General features: G+C 44.0%; 1 protein-coding gene across 1 annotated transcript in view; it reads right to left on the minus strand.

The window, feature by feature from the left end:
* Window positions 1-240: 240 nt before the first annotated feature.
* LOC129817137 (alpha-(1,6)-fucosyltransferase-like) overlaps window positions 241-23,108 on the minus strand; it is a 46,840-nt gene continuing 23,972 nt past the window's right edge. Inside the window, exons 3-7 of the mRNA XM_055872071.1 lie at window positions 22,073-22,310; window positions 14,864-15,110; window positions 12,019-12,195; window positions 9,637-9,787; window positions 241-2,490 (exon numbers count right to left, since the gene is read on the minus strand). Of these exons, the coding sequence (XP_055728046.1) occupies window positions 2,149-2,490; window positions 9,637-9,787; window positions 12,019-12,195; window positions 14,864-15,110; window positions 22,073-22,310 (1,155 nt within the window). The 3' untranslated portion in view covers window positions 241-2,148. The remainder of the gene's footprint in view (window positions 2,491-9,636; window positions 9,788-12,018; window positions 12,196-14,863; window positions 15,111-22,072; window positions 22,311-23,108) is intronic.

Genomic DNA, 23,108 nt, shown 5'->3' on the forward strand with positions numbered 1-23,108 from the left:
CACTTTGGCAGCAAAGCATGGATCTTTTTTAGTGGGCATTACGGCCACACAAGGGGGCATCGACAGCCTTGGCCGTCAGTGCCGCCCGGACCCAGAGCCATATATTCAGAGAGTTTGGACAATTTCTAGAACGGACGCCATTTTATTGCTTTTATTCTCAACATTTTGGTGATGTAATAAGATAGCGCCTCCGACAGTTCCCTATGAAAGGACCCACTGTAAACAAGCAAAACAGAGCAGTGAATTCAATAGACGTTTTTATTGATTAGCATTCAGGATCATGTGTATCCAAGTCTTTACTGTGTTTATATAGATATGATTGTAGTGTCAACAAATGGACATCTTCATTGGTTTAGAAAACGTTCAGAATAAACAGCACAACACGAAAGCGTCAGTTATCACTAAGCAATGGCTACGGAGGAGAATGTAGCGCTCTCGGAACGTTTAGACAGAAACTGCATTGTCCCAACTCTCTAAATATTTGGCTCTGGCTGGACCCTTTCTTCTAAAGGAAAAGGGATGACACTTTACTTGAAGGGTTAAGGCATACAGTACATAACACTCATGTCACGAACACATACTGGATGAAGTCCTCTGATGGCTGTCAAACCATCAAATGTTTGCCATCTTGATGAGGTCAGGTGACTGGTCAGCTGATGATGATAGGTCACCTGACTAGGAGTCCATCTTGATTTGGGACAATGACATTCCTGGTAGGTTCACATTGAACAATTAATATCAACCTTTGTGGGAGTAGCAGTGTCATCCAAACCAACCTTCATAACACATTTATTCAGCATCATTCATAAGGAGTTTTGGGGGGGGTTTGAGGGTAGACGTGGAATCATTTTGGATTAATTTTAATGTAGATGGAGCGGGACATCACAAGTGCCACTTGGTTTGTCAAGTTTATTCGATCAGTGGTTGTTATCAAAGAAACTGCCCCCATAACATAAGCTATGACAAAGTTCTTTATCACGGTCGATTACAAACCTCTTATGACATAGCATTATCAATTTCAACAGAGGCATCTCTTTGTTCCCCCCTCATATTTCCAACAGTAATGTTAGTAGCAAAAAAAATACAACAAACAAACAGATGGACTTAAGACAGACGTAGAGATGTCAAAAGGACATTAGCTCAGTGGAGTGCTTTGTTTGGTGAGCCTAGAGAGTGCTCCTGTGTGCACTGTAGTTCACCGTAGATCATTATAGGTCATCATAGTTCAAAGGTAATCATAGGTCACCATAGAGTATTATTGTTCAACATAGATCAACATTGTTCACCATCATCAATCTTCACTATTGGTCACCATAGTTCATAGTTTGTTGTAAGTTCCTGCTAAGGGTCCAACTACCACCACCAGTCTCATAGAGCACAACACAACTATTCAGTCAGGAATAATGACATAAGGACACCGCTCACTGATGACAGGCATCATGTCATGCCCCCTAAACAGACGCACGCACGTTAAAATCACTTGTTAAAAAGCCCATTAAGGTGGTATAAAAGGAACTGCACATGAAAGGCAAGATGTAGGACAGTGCTATTGGAGCGAAAGGAGAGGGGAGGAACGCAGTGAGTGAATATGGCAAGGGGAAGATGCAAGATACGGTACATTTAATGAACACAGGAGAGAAAAAATAAGGCAAGAATAGAATTAGAACCACCAAAATAATTAAAAAAAAATTAAAACAAGTTTTTTTCATCCAGTTTATAATTGTTTTTCAGCCCTTGATCCAAGGCTCAACCCGATTGGCTAGTTCCATTCCCAATCCACGTTGTCGGCTACGGGCGTTTAATTGTTTTCAGGTTAGTTTGAAATCAATGTTTGATTGATACTTTTCTCCATAATCTGTGTGCACGGGGACGATGTAGTGGCAGCTGCAAGATTCCATAATTTACACACACACACACACACACACACACACACACACACACACACACACACACACACACACACACACACACACACACACACACACACACACACACACACACACACACACACACACACACACACACACACACACACACGACACACACACACTCTCAGTGCAGCCTAAACACTACCATCATTTTCCCCCTGTTCTATCACTGATTCAGAGTCTCTTTCTCTAATTTTATTTTCATCTTTCCCTTTCTTCTTCATTTCTGTTGGGAGTTTGAGAGCAGCTTGTCTGCCTCGGGGTACGTGGGGTACTTCACGGTCTCGATCTTCTCCTTGACTTTGTAGGACGGGTAGAGGCCAGTGCGGCCCATTTTACGGTTGACCCCTTTCGAGTAGCCATCCCAGTGGTTCCCCGCCACGCCGATGACGTCACCGGGCTCCAGGGGTATGTCTTCGGGGTTGCGGGGGTGGTGGGGGTAGATGGCGATCTGGTTGTGGGCGTTCTGGCCCCCGAAGTAGTAGATGTCGTCTAGCGAGTGGAAGAAGGAGGAGGCGTCCGGGTGCAGCGTCTGCATGATCTCGTAGGCCACGCGGCACACCTGGAACGAGAAAGAAGAGATACAGGAAACAGGAGGTATAAACAGGAAGTAGAGCTACAGAAAACAGGAAGTACAGATACAGTTCTTTCAGAAAGTATTCACACCCCTTCACTTTTTTGTTGTTGTTGTTGTGTTATCAAATCAAATTGTATTGGTTACATGCACATGGTTAGCAGATGTTAATGCGAGTGTAGAGAAATGCTTGTGCTTCTAGTTCCGACAGTGCCGTAATATCTAACAAGTAATCTAACAAATTCACAATGGCTACCTTATACACACAAATGTAAGGGGATGGAATAAGAATATGTACATATTGTCAGACCCTGACCTTAGTTATCTCTCTTTTCTTTATTATTTTGGTTAGGTCAGGGTGTGACGAGGGTGGGTATGCTAGTTTTGTATTGTCCAGTTTTTTTGTATGTCTAGGGGTTTGGTAGTCTAGGTATATGTATGTCTATGGTGGCCTGAATTGGTTCCCAATCAGAGGCAGCTGTTTATCGTTGTCTCTGATTGGGGATCATATTTAGGTTGCCATTTCAATTTTGGTTTTGTAGGTTCTTGTCTATGTGTAGTTGCCTGTTCAGCACTCATTTGTATAGCTTCATGGTTCGTTTTGTTATTTTGATGCAATAGATGGTATAAAATACAGTATATACATATGAGATGAGTAATGTAGGATATGTAAACATTATTAAAGTGGCATTATTTAAAGTGACTAGTGATACCTTTTATTAAATCCATTTATTAAAGTGGCCAGTGATTTGAGTCTGTATGCTGGCAGCAGCCTCTCCATGTTAGTGATGGCTTTATAACAGTCTGATGGCATTGAGATAGAAGCTGTTTTTCAGTCTCTCGGTCCCCGCTTTGATGCACCTGTACTGACCTCGCCTTCATGGATGATAGCGGGGTGAACAGGCAGTGGCTCGGGTGGTTGTTGTCCTTGATGATTTTTTCGGCCTTCCTGTGACATCGGTGCTGTAGGTGTCCTGACGGGCAGGTAGTTTTCCCCCCGGTGATGCGTTGTGCACTACCCTCTGGAGAGCCTGCGGTTGAGGGTTGTTCAGTTGCCGTACAAGGCGATGATCAGCCCGACAGGATGCTGTCGATTGTGCATCTGTAAAAGTTTGTGATGGTTTTAGGTAACAAGACAAATTTCTTCAGCCTTCTGACATTGAAGAGGCGCTGTTGTGCCTTCTTCACCACACTGTGTGGGTGGACCATTTCAGTTTGTCCGTGATGTGTACGCGGAGGATCTTAAAACTTTCCACCTTCTCCACTACTGTCCCGTCAATGTGAATAGGGGGGTGCTCCCTCTGCTGTTTCCTGAAGTCCACGATCATCTCCTTTGTTTTGTTGATGTTGAGTGAGAGGTTATTTTCCTGACACCACACTCTGAGGGCCCTCACCTTCTCTCTGTAGGCTGACTCGTCATTGTTGGTAATCAAGCCTACCACTGTAGTGTCGTCTGCAAACTTGATGATTGAGTTGGAGGCGTGCATGGCCACGCAGTCATAGGTGAACAGGGAGTACAGGAGAGGGCTGAGAACACACCCTTGTGGGGCCCCAGTGTTGATGATCAGCGGGGTAGAGATGTTGCTTCCTACCTTCACCACCTGGGTGCGGCCCGTCAGAAAGTCCAGGATCCAGTTGCACAGGACGGGGTCGAAACCCAGGGTCTCATGCTTAATGATGAATTTGGAGGGTACTATGGTATTGAATGCTGAGCTGTAGTCATTGAACAGCATTCTTACATAAGTATTCCTCTTGTTCAGATGGGATAGGGCAGTGTGCAGTCGATTGCATCATCTGTGGACGTATTGGTGTGGTAAGAAAATTGGAGTGGGTCTAGGATATCAGATAGGGTGGAGGTGATATGATCCTTGACTCAGTCTCTCAAAGCACTTCATGATGACAGAAGTGAGTGCTATGGGGCGATAGTCATTTAGTTCAGTTACCTTAGCATTCTTGGGAACAGGAACAATGGTGGCCAACTTGAAGCATGTTGGGACAGCAGACTGGGATAGGGATTGATTGAATATGTCCGTAAACACACCAGCCAGCTGGTCTGCGCATGCTCTGAGGATGCGGCTAGTGATGCCGTCTGGGCCAGCAGCCTTGAGAGGGTTAACATGCTTAAACGTTTGACTCACGTCGGCCACGGAGAAAGAGAACCCACGGTCTTTGGTAGCGGGCTGTGTCGGTGGCACTGTATTGTCCTCAAAGTGCGCAAAGAAGTTGTTTAATTTGTCTGGGAGCAAGACGTTGATGTCCGCGACGGGGCTGGTTTTCTTTTTGTAATCCATGATTGTCTGCAGACCCTGCCACATACGTCTCTTGTTTGAGCCGTTGAATTGCGACTCTACTTTGTCTCTATACTGCACTTTGCTTCTTTGATTGCCTTGTAATAACTACACTGTTTGAATTCGGTCATGTTTCCAGTCGCCAAGCCATGATTAAATGCGGTGGTTCGCGCTTTCAGTTTTGCGCGAATGCTTCCATCAATCCACGGTTTCTGGTTATGGAAGGTTTTAATAGTTACAACATCTCTTATATACTTCCGTATAAACTTGCTCACAGAGTCAGCGATACATCAATGTTATTGTCTGAGGTTACCCGGAACATGTACAGAGTCCATGTGATCGAAGCAATCTTGAAGTGTGGAATCCAATTGGTCAGACCAGCGTTGGATATACCAAAGCACGGGCGCTTCCTGTTTTAGTTTCTGCCTATAGGAAGGGAGCAACAAGATGGAGTTATGGTCAGATTTGCTGAAGGGAGGGCGGGGAGGGCCTTGTATGCATTGCGGAAGTTAGAGTAGCAGTGGTCCAGTGTTTTGCTCGAGCGGGTACTACAGTCAATGTGCTGGTAGAATTTAGGGATCCTTGTTCTCAAAGTAGCTTTACTAAAATCCCCAGCTACAATAAATGCATCCTCAGGATATATGGTTTCCTGTTTACATAGAGTCCAGTGAAGTTCTTTCAGGACTGTCGAGGTATCTGCTTGGGGGTGGGGGAATTCTAGGTCAGGTGAACAAAAGGACTTGAGTTCCGGTATGTTGTTATGATTACACCATGAGTCGTTAATCATGAGGCTAACACCCCCGCCCTTCTTCTTACCAGAGAGATGCTTCTGTCGGCGCGAAGCATGAAGTAACCCGGTGGCTGTACCGACTCTGACAACATATCCCGAGTGAGCCATGTTTCCGTGAAACAGAGCATGTTACAATCTCTGATGTCTCTCTGGAAGGCAACTCGTGCCCTAATTTTGTCCACCTTGTTGTCTAGACACTGGACATTGGCGAGTAATAACCTCGGAAGCGCTGGATGGTTGCTCGCCTTCTAAGTCTGACCAGGAGGCCGCTCCATCTGCCTCTCCTCTGGCGACGACTTTGTTTTGGGTCGGCCTCTGGGATTAGATCCAATGTCCAGGGTGGAGGTCCGAACAAAGGATCCGCTTCGGGAAAGTCGTATTGATCCGCTCTTATATCCAATAGTTCTTCCTGGCTGTATGTAATAACATTTAAGATTTTCTGGGCTAAAAATGTAAGAAATAATACATAAAAGACAAATTACTGCATAGTTTCCTATGGACTTGAAGCGAGGCAACCATCTCTATCGGCCCCAGCCTACACACAATTCCCCATCATGTCAAAGTGGAAAAATGAAAAGCTGAAATGTCTTGAGTCAATAAGTATTCAACCCCTTTGCTATGGCAAGCCTAAATAACTTCAGGAGTAAACAGTTGCTTCACAAGTCACATAAGAAGTTGCATGGCGTCACGGTCGTCAACAGAAGTAGACCAATGTGCAGCGTCGTGAGTGTACATATTCCTTTATTTATATGACGCCGACAAAAACAATAAACAATCTAAAACAACTGTGAAGCTAAAGGGATATGTGCCACAAACAAAGTTAACCTCCCACAAAGACAGGTGGGAAAAAGGGATACCTAAGTATGGTTCTCAATCAGAGACCACGATAGACAGCTGTCCCTGATTGAGAACCCTACCCGGCCAAAACATAGAAATACAAATAATAGAACTAAAGAACATAGAATACCCACCCCAAATCACACCCTGACCAAACTAAATAGAGACATAAAAAGGATCTCTAAGGTCAGGGCGTGACACATGGACTCACTCTGAATGCAATAATAGTGTTTAAAATGATTCATGAATGACTACCTCATCTCTTTACCCCTCAGCCGAGCAGTGAATTTCAAACACAAATTCAATCCAAAAAAACAGGGGTTTTCCAATGCCTCGCAAAGGGCACCTACACCCAGTAACTACGAAGACAAATGCATCCTTTTTAACTCAGTTGACGGAGAGGAAGGAAACCGCTTTGTGATTTCATGAGGCCCATGGTGACTTTAAAATAGTTTAAACCCCTACGGTCAATTTCTGCGCCCCCATGGAAATCGAATTAGCATAATAAATACATTCCATAAAAATATGCATTGGAGGCGTATCGATCCACTGCATCCGCATATGTTGCACTTCCACATCTGCGGTGAAAGGTGACATTTCTAGAGCGGTGTTTGTCAGACCATGAGACATCCCAAAAATCGGTCTTCTCACAAAATCGTCTGTAGCGTCCGAACGGTTTGGCAAACTCTATGGAAAGATGAGACTCTCACGAACACGTTAGTGTCCTCCGTTTTGCTCTACGACCCCCACAAGTGTCTTGGGTCTGTAGCGTCCGAACACTAATTTGACCCTTCTGTGGAGGGATGAGACTCTCACGAACACATATATGTTGGTTGTTTTAATCTAGTATGCCCACAGGGATCACAAGATTCGTCTGAAGGTCCCCTGTTACCAGTTGAAAAACAATGAATGGAAGAATATATGGAGACTGTTTAGTGACAAAATAAGGGGTTAAATAAGTGTCAAAAAATAAATAAATAAATCATTCTAAATCGAATAGCAACAATTCCATATAAACTCAGCAAAAAACAGAAACATACCTTTTTTCAGGACCCTGTCTTTCAAAGATAATTCGTAAAAATGCAAATAACTTCACAGATCTTCATTGTAAAGGGTTTAAACACTGTTTCCCATGCTTGTTCAATGAACCATAAACAAATTAATTAACATGCACCTCTGGAAAAGTCGTTAAGACACTAACAGCTTACAGACGGTAGGCAATTAAGGTCACAGTTATGAAAACTTAGGACACTAATGAGGCCTTTCTACTGACTCTGAAAAACACCAAAAGAAAGATGCCCAGGGTCCCTGCTCATCTGCATGAACGTGCCTTAGGCATGAGGCAAGGAGGCATGAGGACTGCAGATGTGACCAGGGGACTAAATTGCAATGTCCGTACTATGAGACGCCTAAGACAGCGCTAGAGTGAGACAGGACAAACAGCTGATCGTCCTCGTAGTGGCAGACCACGTGTAACAACACCTGCACAGGATCGGTACATCCGAATATCACACCTGCGAGACAGGTACAGGATTGCAACAACAACTGCCCGAGTTACACCAGGAATGCACAATCCCTCCATCAGTGCTCAGACTGTCCGCAGTAGGCTGTCAGAGACTGGACTGAGGGCTTGTAGGCCTGTTGTAAGGCAGGTCCTCACCAGACATCACCGGCAACAACGTTGCCTATGGGCATAAACCCACGGTCGTTGGACCAGACAGGACTGGGAAAAACGCTCTTTACTGACGAGTCGCAGGCAATCTCAATGCTGTGCGTTACAGGGAAGACATCCTCCTCCCTCATGTGGTACCCTTCCCGCAGGCTCATCCTGACATGACCCTCCAGCATGACAATGCCACCAGCCATTACTGCTCGTTCTGTGCGTTATTTCCTGCAAGACAGGAATGTCAGTATTCTGCCATGGCCAGCGAATAGCCCAGATCTCAATCCCATTGAGCACGTCTGGGACCTTTTGGATCGAGGGTGAGGGCTAGGGCTAGGACCATTCCCCCCCAGTAATGTCCGGGAACTTTCCTGCTCCTTGGTGGAAGAGTGGGGTAATATCTCACAGCAAGAACTGGCAAATCTGGTGCAGTCCATGAGGGGGAGATGCACTGCAGGACTTAATGCAGCTGGTGGCCACACCAGATACTGACTGTTGCTTTGATTTTGACCCCCCTTTGTTCAGGGACACATTATTCCATTTCTGTTAGTCACATGTCTGTGAAACTTGTTCAGTTTATGTCTCAGTTGATGAATCTTGTTATGTTCATACAAATATTTACAGATGTTAGGTTTGCTGAAAATAAACATAGTTGACAGTGAGAAGACATTTCAATTTTTGCTGAGTTTAGCTTAGTAGAACCAATACAACACATTAAGGAGTACCACTCTCCATATTTCCAAGTATAGTGGTAGCTGCATCATGTTATGGTTATGCTTGTACTAGTTAAGGACTGGGGAGTTTGGAGATAAACACAGGCAAAATTCTAGAGGAAAAGTCTGCTTTCTATCAGACACTGGGAGCAGGACAACAAGTGGCTTCGTTTTGACTTAAATCTACTTGAATATCTATGGCAAGACCTGAAAATGATTGTCTAGCAATGATCAACATACAGTTTGACAGGGCTTGAAGAATTTTGAGAGTAATAATGGGAAAATATTGCACAATCCAGGTGTGGAAAGCTCTTAGAGACTTACCCAGAAAGACGCACAGCTATAATCGCTGCCAAAGGTCCTTCTACAAAGTATTGACTCAGGGGTGTGAATACTTATGTATTTAGATATTTCTGTATTTAAATTTCAATTAAGTAGTCCCCCTCCAAAAAATACATTATTTCACTATGTCATTATGGGATATTGTGTGTAGACAGGTGTGTTTAAAAAAATTGATTTAATCCATTTTGAATTCAGGCTGTGACACAACCAAATATGGAATACTCCCAGGCCCATGTTGCTCATGATTAAGAATATAAATTGTACATTAATAATATTACATTGTATTGTATTACACTCTCTAAACATGTTCCACAGATCCCTTCGCCATAATTTGTTTAATCTGTTACTGTTAGTAATATTCATAAAAATAACATAGAACTGTGTGTGTGTATATATATATATATATATATATATATATTTGTTTTTGCTTTAGCCAAGGACACCCTGTAGTACCTTCGCAGACACCCCACTTTGAGAACCTCTGGAATGTGGTACACCTACCTGTGAGGAGAAGGTGCAGACCAGGAAGTCGGTCTGGGACAGGAAGTGTATGTCTAGGATGACTCCTCTCAGAGAGTTCTCGGTGTAGCGGTTGTGCAAGCCGGCTGACCACGAGATGGAGTTATCACTGATGAACTCATAGTCAGGGTACCTGTAGGACACACATACTATTACACACATTGGCTTCTACATACAAACAAAAACACAATGGCCGTGTCTGAATACCCGTACTTGCGTTCTAAATAGTAGGCATTTTGGGCATGCGAAAACATGATGTTTTAAGTGAAAATTTGAAAATGAAGTATGCTTTGAATGCCAGGATGTCATACTCATGTAGACTTTTCATCTAGTAGAATTTGCTGCAAACTATTGAGGAGGAGAGTCATCTTTTTAGACCCACGTGTGTTTGACAACAACCGATCATCAGCTGGTAATTAGATAAGAGGATGCACTACCAAAAAGGTTGATAGTTGTCGCTCATTGCTCACATTTTTATAAAAGTATGTTTTATCTAGTACGATTAGTATACAGTATGCAGTTTTAGTAAGTAGTAGGCAAGAAAGATTTCAGAAACGGCCAATCATACACACACACACGCACACACACACACACACACACACACACACACACACACACACACACACACACACACACACACACACACACACACACACACACACACACACACACACACACACACACACACACAGTTGTGGCCAGTGATCAGCTACAGTGTTTTGGTCACTGCTCGGGTGATTACTTGTTTGTTTGTTCCCTTTTGGATCGCAACAAAATGTGGATTTCACCCAGAACGACTAATGAATATAAGGGACACATTACCGGCTGGTTTTTGTCCTGAAATTCTGTCATCATCCAACGATATACTACTGAAGACTACCCCGATTTCGAGTTGGACTTCAAACCGAGGTTATGGCACTGTGGGACAGAGACACATGGGGAGGAGGAGCTGAGACGGTAGTGCCTTTCAGAAGGTGAGGACTCCGTGCCCCTTGTCCGTCATCTCCCTCTCCAATGTGCGTTCACTCGCCAACAAATCCGACGAGCTACAACTTCTGATGAGGAAAAAAAGGATTTCTCTCTCACTTTTTATGGTTAATGCCTCTTTTCCCGACACCGCTGTGGATCTAGCCGGCTTCCAGCTGAACTGGGCTGATCCCGGAGCAGTCCAGTAAATTCAAAGATGGTGTGTGTTTCCCTATTCTGTCTAAAGCATGCTCTCCAGAGTCTACATCACGCCGAGCACCTGTGTGCACACACATCACAACAGCTGCAGGCTGATCAGATCCCATAGGTGGAAAGTAAATATCCGGATTCTACTTTGACCATCATGGGGGATTTTAACCACACCAGCAACTTCCCAGCTACAAACAAATGGTGAAATGTTCAAAAAGCCAATAAAAAACTCATACAGCACTATTAAAGGGGCATACCACACTGTCCCTCACGCTCCTCTGGGCAACTCAGACCATGTGATGCTTCACCTCATCCCCGCATACATCCCCGCAAACTAAAAACTGCCAAACCTGTCAACCATATGGTGCGGAAATGGACTGAAGAGGCAATTGGGGAGTTAAAGGACTGCCTAGACACCACGGATTGGAACATATTCAAGGACAACAATGCCAACATACACGACTACACAGACACATCCTATATCAGTGTAAGTGAGGAGAATCTATACCATGAAATACCTTTCTATCCCATAGCAACGATAAGCCATGGGTCACTGGTGAGCTTAGGGCTCTCCTTTCTTCCAAATAGGAAGACCACACGAGCAAGACCAGGGACCTCTATAGAGAAGCCAAGAAAGATATACATTCAGGAATTAGGTCAGCCAAACAGCAGTACAAAGACAGGCTAGAGCAACAGTTCTCCAGCCGCGACTGTCTGTCTGGAGAGGACTGAAAACCATTACCAACTTCAAAGCTAAAGCTCCCCGACGCCAGACGACCCCTCACTGCCCAACAAACTAAACCAGTTTACTACAGATTTGACTCATAAAGGCCCCTCAATCACCAGGACAATATGCCCCTCCACCTACCCCTCCTTGCCACTTCACTCATTACCAAAACTTCCCGCCACCTGAAAGGTTTCTTCCCCCGGTCTGTGGCGCTCACCAACCGGTCATCTGGCCCATGGAGACTAATGGACTTGATTCTTGATGGATTCTGACATACAAACACACACAAACGCTACACCCCCCCTCCCTATCCCTATTGGTTGGCCCTGCTTGCTCTTTGTGTGGTGAGTTCATTTCACCGGTTCACTGCTCATCTGAGCTGGATTCCTTATAGGAGCTGAGGCACCACACACACACACACACACCGAAACTTCATTATACGGGTATTGGTTGTCACTCACTTCGTCTTAGCCTCTTGCAGTAGTGAGGGGTCATCTGTTGCCAGGTAGACTCGTTTCTTGTCCACGTGGATGCGTCTGGCCATGTGTTGGAACTGTTCCTCCACGTGCACCATGTACTCCTCTATAGGGTGGAACGCAGCCTCCGTCCCCACCTTATCTGTCCGTCGAACATGGACCCTACAGGGACAGAGACGGGGGTGGAGGGAAGGAGCGAGAGAGAGGGCAATACTTTCAGTCAATACGTTCACTATCAGCTACTTCATACTGTACTTCATTTGGCAGCATCTTTGTGCCCTTGCCAGTCTTGCCCATAATCAGAGCGAGAGAAAGAAAGAGAGAGATACCCAGTGGCACAATGTAGGAGTAATGACAGAAAACTAAAGCCAGAAAGAAGGGGGTTTGAATGGGAGAAAGAAGAGAACGGACGAATAATAGACCAGTGCTGCAAGTGTTTGTGAAACTGAGTGCTTTCTTTGTTTAATCGCTCGTAACACAACAAAGCCAGCATCTATGGTTTGGAGGGAGAGAATAAAGAAGGTAGAGACAAAGGGAATAAGAGAGAGAGAGAAAGAGAGGAGGGAGAAAAGAGCGAGAGAGAGAAAGAGCGAGAGAAAGAGAGAGAGAGAGAGCGAATGAATGAGAAATCGAAGGAACGAGATAATAAACACAGTGTGTCTAATTACCAGAACTGGCCTGAGATCAGTCAGCCCAGCCCAGCCCAGCAACAAACACCTTTATTTACCCTAACACACTCCTGGATCAGAGAGAATAGAGGGAAGGAGAGATTAAGAGAGAGAGAGGGATGGAGAGGAGTAGAGTGGGGGAGGGATTCTCCACAGGTGCACGTAAGGCTGAAAGTGAACATCTTTGTTTCTCTACATCTATTTAACTCTCTCTCTCTGTTCATATCTTCATATTCACTCCCCTGCTCTCTCACTCTCTCCTTCCATCTCTCTCTATCTGATCTGAAGAGACTTTTGATTATAAGTGGGACTCTTGACTACGAGCCTCTCCATTCTCTGCTTCTCTCTGCCATGGTCTCTGTCTGTCTTTCTCCCGCTCTCTCTCTCCTTTCATCTCTCCTCCTGTTTTGTTCCTCCTCTCGTTCTCTCCTCTTTCCCTCCCTTCATCCCACCGCCCATTCCTTGGCAGACGATGCGGCCGTGCCTGGGCGCTTAGTGCCAGACGGCGTGCGAGTAATCAATCCCCCTATCCCTTCCTCCCTCCTTCTCCACTCCCCCTCCTCTGGCTGTCTCCACTGCTTGTGAGATGCTGCGCTGGGGCTGGGGTTGTGCTGACGACTGCTTTTAGATGCTGTAGTCTGGTGTGTTGCAGGCCTACTGAGGGTAGAGGCTCTGCTGCTACGGCATTGCTTTTCACAGGAGCGCGGGGATGCAGGGAGACGGCTGGCTCCCACGTCGTGCGATACCTCATACAGTCCCTCCCCTCCGAAGCCCCTCTCGCATTCCTCCCCTAGCCCCTTTCACTCACTCACTCACTCACTCACTCACTCACTCACTCTCCTCAGTTTCATGCTCTCCCCCCCCACACCCCACTCCCTATCTTCCTCGTCCTCTTCCCAAACCAAACCCCAATCCTACCCAACGGCTCCCCTACCCCCCCCCCCCTCTTCTTTCCCTCTATCTCCCTCAAGTACTCAGGCACTTTATTATATTATCAGATGGAAGCAGAAAGAGAAAAGGAGCAGAGGAAACTTTCTTTCCAACCAGCACTTTATTTCAATAGGCTCCCCAGTGACAGAGGGGGGAGAATGGAGGGAGCAAGTGAGGAGAGGAGAGAGGAGAAGACAAAGCAATAGAGATGGGAGAGACAATGATGGGAAATAGGGAAAGCGATACGGGGGAAACAGAGAAAGAGGTAAGTGAAATAAATGAGATAAAGACATAAAGAGGAGCAGGTGAAAGAAAGGATAGTGGTGCAGGCCACACGAGAGAGAGAAAGTTTGATTGGGAAAGAAAGGAGGATGATTCATAGAGTCAACAGAGGAGAGGGAGAATGAAAGAGGGTTGAGAGAAAAAGGTAGCAGCAGAAGAAACTGAGAAAGAAGTAGGTCTAATAGAGGTAAAGGTGAAGAGAGAGACAAACAGACAGACAGACAGACAGACAGAGACAGACAGACAGACAGACAGACAGACAGACAGACAGACAGACAGACAGACAGACAGACAGACAGACAGATAAAGCGTATATCAGAGAGAAAGGTTGAAAGAGGGAGGAGGACGAGAGAGAAACACAGAGAGAGTATGATGGAGATGGAAACACATTTTAAGAATTTTAGACAGTTTGAAAGAGAAACAGAGAGAGAAAGAGGATTATGACGCAGATATAAAAATATTTTTAAACAACTTTAACAGACAGAAACATACACAAATAGATAGAGAAATAGGACACTTCAAACCAAAAACAGAAAGAGACCGACTCAAAAAGTGTCTTTCCTATTTCAAATCAAATCAAATGTTATTTGTCACATGCGATGAATACAACAGGTGTAGACCTTACAGTGAAATGCTTACTTACAAGCCCTAACCAACAAAGCAGTTAAAAATAAATATACTGTATATAAAAAAATAAGATTAAGAAATGAAACTAACAAATAATTACAGAGCAGCAGTAAAATAACAATAGCGGGGCTAGGGGATACCGGTACAGAGTCAATGTGCGGGGGCACCGGTTAGCCGAGGTAATTGAGGTAATATATACATGTAGGTAGAGTTATTACAGTGACTATTCGATCTACCCTTTAATGGGTGTTTGAAACCCAGCTTGACCCAGGTTGGCTGTCGGGTGTGTGTGTGTTAATGTGTACGTGCATGCATCCACCTACCCTATGATGGGGTGCTTGAAACCCAGCTTGGCTGTGGTGTCTGCAATCTCCTTCTCCAGCCAGGCCTGAGGACGCACCAGGTATTTAACGAACTGAGACACCCACCACACAGACGGGTCACCATGGAGACGGTGTAGACGCTGGGCTAGGTCTTCCGGGATGGACAAGGGCAGGTACGGGGGGCGGGGGTGTAGGCTATCCACGATGGGTAACTCCACCACCTGGATGTCCTTGTCATGGGCCTCACCTACAGAGACAGAGGGGGGAAAGAGTTACAGGGGAGCTGCACAGCCACACTGGTTACGCCCTGAGTTAATTGACATGAGTGAGGAGCGACTCGCGCTCTGCAAAAGTTGTGTATCTCACACTCACATCTGGTGTAGCAGGCCAGTTAGAGAGCATCTGTAACAGAGTGGATTTTGTCCATCCCTCACTAGAAGCGAACTGCCAACTTTCTGCTGCCAACAACACTTTGCACCAAGCAGCGTTACCTGTCACCCCACAAACGCTATGGGAGAGCAACTGCTTCTAGGTATCAGAGCAGGTGATGTCGTCTGATGGACGCTGGTCTATTGCACACATAGCTAACTAGATAGCTATTCCACATTGACTACACTCACCCTTCTTTGACCCAACTGGCCTCCTCTTGGGTCCTATCCTTGGTTTATACAAATCTAAAAACAGATAGGTGAGAGTTGATATCCAAATAACTTTCTGCCGTATTACTTCTTCTACTCATCCAATGATGTCAGATCAGATCAGATGAGGATGAGATGAGATTAGAGGAGGGAGCCATTCTATACTATTAAAAGAGTTTTATAGCTAAACCAAGACAGACCACAGCCCGTTGTTTCACGTGGGAACAGATTAGTCTCAGTGGGCAGAACAAGCAAGGCGGTGGGCAGAGCCAAGCACGAGCTAGTGAGATCCTATTGGCTCGTTCCAGCAAGCATTTGCATATTTCCATTAGGGAACGCCTACTCTGTGAAGTGCGTGTGTGCAATAATTAAATTCGCCTTTGTACTTCTTCTAAACAACGACATTTTTTACAACTTTGGCCAAGGGTGAAGTCCACTCTGTTTATAACATGTTCTAGTTTTTGGAAAAGAACATTATATTGAGATCAAATGTTTTTTTCGATGAAAATATTTGCAGAATGTTGGCCAAAATCCATCACGTTCCATCATCTCCCACTGCCAGCCACTGAGCTTCCTCTCACTACCATATTTGGAAACGCCAAGCGGAAGCTTCACATTTATATATCCCGGTGAAATATCTGTCTCATTGTTCTATCTGTGACGCAAACTTAAATCCTCATTTATTTACAATCATTGGATTATTGTAAACCTTGGCTAGACAGTTTCTTCCCACTCTGTACATCTAACAGCTACAGTGAACAAGTGCACACTGTGGAGAAAAGCGTATGGAATGAACCGCAGCCAAAAAGATAGAGAGAGTGAAGGAAGTTAAAGAAGACAGGAGAAAGTCATGGAAGGATAGAGAAGATAGAGAAGACAGGAGAAAGTCATGGAAGGATAGAGAAGTTAGAGAAGACAGGAGAAAGTCATGGAAGGATAGAGAAGTTAGAAAAGACAGGAGAAAGTCATGGAAGGATAGAGAAGTTAGAGAAGACAGGAGAAAGTCATGGAAAGATAGAGAAGTTAGAGAAGACAGGAGAAAGTCATGGAAGGATAGAGAAGTTAGAAAAGACAGGAGAAAGTCATGGAAGGATAGAAAAGTTAGAAAAGACAGGAGAAAGTCATGGAAGGATAGAGAAGTTAGAAAAGACAGGAGAAAGTCATGCCCTTTCAAACAACAATCCCAATTCTCTCTCTCGCTTTATCCCCACTGCAGTCAGAGTGACAGTTGCCCTTTGGCTGTCCTTCTTTAAAGGGATAATCCACCCTAAAATTGAAATGTGACATGTTACGTCATCATGATAAGGTTCTCGTCACTGGAGATAGAGGATAACAAACGATCACATTTCATGACTCTTAAAACAATTACTTGCACTTCGGATCGCCAAATCAGCCAATAGATTGTATGGGCAAACTTGTCTAAAACACATCAGTCTGTCTATATAGTCACGACAAAGTATATATTTTGTTCAAATGTCTTCAAAGTGGACAGTGCGCCATCAAATAAATTTCATTTTTCCTTCAACTACCATGATGCAAAGCAGTTTTCTCCTATCGTCTCCCTGCACGCAGGCTTGCAGGGCCCATGCACGTTTGCATGGCAACCTGGCTCGCACAGCTTTGAGCTAGAAATGCGATCTCTACCAGGTTGAACATGGTAAATGTGTAACGCCTAAATTAATGGTGATGTTTGTTTCAGGGATTTTACAACTAGCTAACTACTTCACATACTGATATTGGCTTTGGTATTATTGTGTTAAATACATTTTTTAGCTAGCCAGCCAGCCTATCTAGAGAAAGCATTGCATTGTGGGTTCCACTCTGCAGATCTCCACAAGTGTTTTACATGTTGCTTCCTAACTTAGTACAACTACAAAATGCTAATGAAATTCCCAAAGTATATTGTTCTCACATATTAGTATTATTTAACAATGTAAATCATAAGAATTTGTCATTTTAAGTGGAATATTCCTTTAAAAGCCAAGGTGAGACAATCTACTTCCATGGTACTGGGGGTGAAACACTGGCACCAGCTGCCCCCAGAGGGTGGCCTCTAGACGGGCATGGGACTGGCAGGGGCTCTGGGCACAGTGGGCAGAGCTGGGCTGATTAGGAAGGTCATCCTCTCTGGGTTCCTGATAGCCTTTCCGCCTGGGAGAGTGGGTGTTAAGCCTCAGTACACAAAGGAGTGGCAAGGACACACACACACTCGCGCAAGCGAGCAAACACATGCGGACACACACACACACTTTTGGTCTAATCTCATCTCGCCAGGAGGGATATGTCTGGCAGACAACCTCCATTCACACTCACATCCGGTCTGAAAACCAGAGGACATTTTTTAAAACATGTTTTTTTTTACAGTTTCAAAAATAAGCTTAGACTACAACTACTGATCTTTGTGAAGTTGCAACTACGGTGACTTGTTCCATTATAGTAAGCTTAATAAAACTGCACACAGCTTTCATAACCCATTGTCAAACAAATGGCATAATTACTCATTAAAATGGCCTTTCAAAGAAGGTGTGACTGGAACAAAAAAGAAAAAAAGAATAACAACAAGGGAACACAAAAAGCAGGGTGTCGGTGCAAGGCCATGTGTACTCCATGAAGCGTGAGCTGAATATAAATTGGCAAGAGCATTAAATATTTAACAGAAAAAAATATTTCCAAGCTTTCTCTTTGCTTATATATCATCATTGGCAGGTTTCGCGAGAGGGAGAGAGGGGACTAGGCATATTTTTTAGGCCTGCAATTCTTGGCACAACTGCACAGTTAAGTGCTCCTTCCCCCTCCCACAGCTATCTAATTGGGACACAAGGAGTCAAAGAATTTCCTCAACCTCCGCAATCTGCATGAATAAATTGATGCAGCAACAATTTAAGACATTTATTTCCCTATTTGAGGCAGGAATGGAGAGGAAATTTAACCCATAATGCATTGTTCTATTGACCGCGATGTCTGTATCTTTGTTGATTGGCTCCTATGCTCTCAAGTACAATTCCCTACAACACACACACACACACGCACACGCACACACACACACACACGCACACGCACACAAACACACACACACACACACAATAACCCCCCAAGACACACACAATACCCCCCCCCCCCCTAGACACACACACACACGCAATAACCTCCCCCCCAGACACACAAACACACAATACCCCCCCCCCAGACACACACACACACACACACACACACACACACACACACACACACACACACACACACACACACACACACACACACACACACACACACACACACACACACACACACACACACACACACACACACACACCCACCCATGTACTCTCGCACCATGTGTATAAGTGCCTCAGCTCCTATAAGGAATCCAGCTCAGATGAGCAGTGAACCAGTGAAATGAACTCAACATAAAGAGCAAGCAGGGCGAATCAATAAGGACCATTAGAGCATTGAAGACGCAAAAACACAACAGGAAGAGCAAGAGAAAAAGAAAGCCCAAGGGAGCTGGAGAGGAAGTGTGAGAGAGAGGCAGAGAGGAAAAATGTAGGGAGCATAAAGAGTGTTCAGAAAGTACGTTTCCACATTTGTTGTGTTACAAAGTGGGATTTCAATGGATTTAACTGCCATTGTTGTCAATGATCTACACAAAATATTCTGTAATGTCAAAGTGGAAGACCAGTTGTAAAAAAAATATATATATTCAACCCCCTTGAGACAATACAGGTGAAGTCGGAAGTTTGCATACACCTTAGCCAAATACATTTAAACTCAGTTTTTCACAATTCCTGACCATTAATTCTAGTAAAAATTCCCTGTCTTAGGTCAGTTAGGATCACCACTTTATTTTATGAATGTGAAATGTCAGAATAATAGTAGAGAGAATTATTTATTTCAGCTTTTATTTCTTTCATCACATTCCCAGTGCGTTAGAAGTTTACATACACTCAATTAGTATTTGGTAGCATTGCCTTTAAATTGTTTAACTTGGGTCAAACATTTCAGGTAGCCTTCCACAAGATTCCCACAATAAATTGGGTGAATTCTTGGCCCATTCCTCCTGACAGAGCTGTTGTAACTGAGTCAGGTTTGTAGGCTTCCTTGCTCGCACACACTTTTTCAGTTCTGCCCACAAATTCTCTATAGGATGGAGGTCAGGGCTTTGTGATGGTCACTCCAATACCTTGACTTTGTTGTCTTTAAGCCATTTTGCCACAACTTTGGAAGTATGCTTGGGGTCATTGTCCACATGAAAGACCCATTTGCAACCAAGCATTAACTTCCTGACTGATGTCTTAAGATGTTGCTTCAATATATCCACATACTTTTATTTCCTCATGACGCCATCTATTTTGTGAAATGCACCAGTCCCTCCTGCAGCAAAACAACCCCACAACATGATACTGCCACCGCCGTGCTTCACAGTTGGGATGGTGTTCTTCGGCTTACAAGCCCCCCCCCCCCCCCTTTTCCTCCAAACATAACAATGGTCATTATGGCCAAACAGTTATATTTTTGTTTTATCAGACCAGTGGACATTTCTCTAAAAAGTACAATCTTTGTCCCCATGTGCATTTGCAAACCGTAATCTGCCTTTTTTATGCCGGTTTTGGAGCAGTGGCTTCTTCCTTGCTGAGCGACCTTTCAGCTTATGTCGATATAGGACTCGTTTTACTGAACCAGACTTGTGGAGGTCTTCAATTTTTTTCTGACGTCTTGGCGGATTTCTTTTGATTTTTCCATGATGTCGAGCAAAGAGCAACTGAGTTTGAAGGTAGGCCTTGCAATACATCCCACAGATACACTTCCAATTGACTCAAATGATGTCAATTAGCCTATCAGAAGCTTCTAAAGTCATGACATCATTAAAGGCACAGTCAACTTATTGTATGTAAACCTCTGACCCATTGGAATTGTGATATAGTGAATTATAAGTGAAATACTCTGTCTTTAAACAATTGTTGTAAAAATTACTTGTGTCATGCACAAAGTAGATGTCCTAACTGACTTGCCAAAACTATAGTTAGTTAACAAGAAATTTGTGGAGTGGTTGAAAAATTAGTTTTAATGACTCCAACCTAAGTGTATGTAAACTTCCGACCTCAACTGTACATGTTAAAATCACTTTACAGCTCAGAGTCTTGCTGGGTACATGTCTAAGAGCTTTCGACACGTGGATTGTGCAACATTTGCCTATTATTCTTTTAAAAAATTCTTCAAGCTCTGTCAAATTGGTTGTTGATCACTGCTAGACAAACAATTTTCAGGTCTTGCCATAGATTGTTGAACAGATTTAGGTCAAAACTGCAACTCAGGATCATTCACCGTCTTCTTGGTAAGCAACTCCAGTGTAGATTTGCCCTTGTGTTTTAGGTTATTGTCCTGCTGAAAGGTGAATGAATCTTCCAGTGTCTGGTGGAAAGCAGACTGAAACAGATTTTCCTCTAGGATTTTGCCTGTGCTTTGCCCCATTCTGTTTATTTTTTTATCCTGAAAAACTCCTCAGTCCTTAACGATTACAAGCATAGCCATAAGATTATGCAGCCACCACTATGCTTAAAAATATGCAGAGTGGTACTAAGTAATGTGCAGCGGGGGAAAAAGTGTTCAATTGTCATACTTGAGTAAAAATAAAGATACCTTAATTAATAGAAAATGACTCAAGTAAAAGTGAAAGTCACCCAGTAAAATACTACTTGAGTAAAAGTCTAAAAGTATTTGGTTTTAAATATACTTAAGTATCAAAAGTAAATGTAATTGCTAAAATATACTTAAGTATCAAAAGTAAAAGTAAAAGTGTGAATAATACAAAATTCCTTATATTAAGCAAAGCAGATGGCACAATTTTCTTGTTTTTTTTAAATGTATGAATAGCCAGAGGCACACTTCAACACTCAGACATCATTTACAAACAAAGCATTTGTGTTTAATGAGTCCGCCAGAGGCATTAGGGATGACCAGGGATGTTCTCTGTCCTGCTAAGCATTTAAAATGTAACGAGTACTTTTGTGTGTCAGGGAAAATGTATTGAATAAAAAGTACATTATTTTCTTTAGGAATGTAGAGAAGTAAAAGTAAAAGTTGTTAAAAATCTAAATAGTAACGTGAAGTACAGATACCACAAAAACCTACTTAGTACCACTAGTAATGTGTTGTATTGCATTTTCCCCAAACACAACACTTTGTGTTCAGGACAAAATGTTAATTGCTTTGCCACATTTTTTGCAGTGTTACTTTATTGCCTTGTTGCAAACAGGATGTGTCAATTATGTTAGTATTGCAGGCGTCACTGCAGTCCCTGGTTTGAATCCAGGCTGCATCACATCCGGCCGTGATTGGGAGTCCCATAGGGCGGCGCACAATTGGTCCAGCTTCATCCGGGTTTGGCTGGGATAGGCCGTCATTGTAAATAAGAATTTGTTATTAACCGACTTGCCTAGTTAAATAAAGGTTAAAGAAATAAATAAAATAAAAAATGTAAATGCACCATAATGCAGATACCTCAATGGTCCAACCGTAGCTATAGAACCGAGCCAAACCTGGCTGCTCACCAGACAGCGCGCACCGTGCCTACCTGACCAGTGCCCTGTAGACACCCCGGTACGGTCGGTACAGGAGTTGCTGACGGGGTGGAAGACGGTCTCCCAGCCACCCGTGGCGTAGCGCCAGTTGTGGGACTCCAGGATGAGGGTGCGCTGGGTGCCATAGGCGATCATGAAGCAGTAGACCACGTGGTGCAGCTGACAGCCATAGCCACAGCCCTTGTTGATGTTACACACCAGCTTACGTGCCTTGCTGCAGTCCTGGGGATTCTGATGAGGGGGGAGGGAGAGGTAGAGGTAGAGAGAGGGAGGATGAGAGGGAGAGAGAGACAGATAAAGACGGAACGGAGAGAGAGGGAGTGAAGAAAACGACAGAGGGGGATGGGGGAGAGAGACATATGGGTGTAAGAACATACATTTTACCACTTGACCTCTGGGGGGCCCGAAATAGCTTTCTGAGCGTTGTTCTCTAACTTATGATAACACAATTTGCCTATATCTCTCGCTCTCTTTCACTCTCTTCCCCTCTCTGTCTCTCATAACAAAGAGATCTCCCAAAATATGAGCGAGAGAAAAAAAGCATTCCCTCAAAATGGCACCTGTAAATCACGACGTGAGACCATTCCACCGTTTTCAACTACACCTCATCAGACGAGCGGTGGCAAAATGATGCCATACGGGGCTGCGTCGTGCCCCACAGAGACAGAAGAGGAAGCGAGATATCCCACTTCCTCATTATTTCTGTTTCAATGGAAGTCAATAAACTAAGTAGACCAGACCCAGCTGCTATCGCATTGGTGTCTATGGGAGAGCCACCCCCTTAAGTAGACAGGAACTAAAAAATGTTTTCAATCAAATCAAATTTTATTGGTCACATACACATGGTTAGCAGATGCTATTGCGAGTGTAGCGAAATGCTTGTGCTTCTAGTTCCGACAGCGCAGCAATATCTAACAAGTAATCTAGCAATTCTACAACAACTACCTAATACACACAAATCTAAGTAAAGGAAAGGAATAAGAATATATACATATAAACATATGGATGAGCAATGACAGAGCATAGGCA

The sequence above is a fragment of the Salvelinus fontinalis genome, chromosome 20, assembly GCF_029448725.1.
Source record: "Salvelinus fontinalis isolate EN_2023a chromosome 20, ASM2944872v1, whole genome shotgun sequence".
Classification (NCBI taxonomy): Eukaryota; Metazoa; Chordata; class Actinopteri; order Salmoniformes; family Salmonidae; genus Salvelinus; species Salvelinus fontinalis.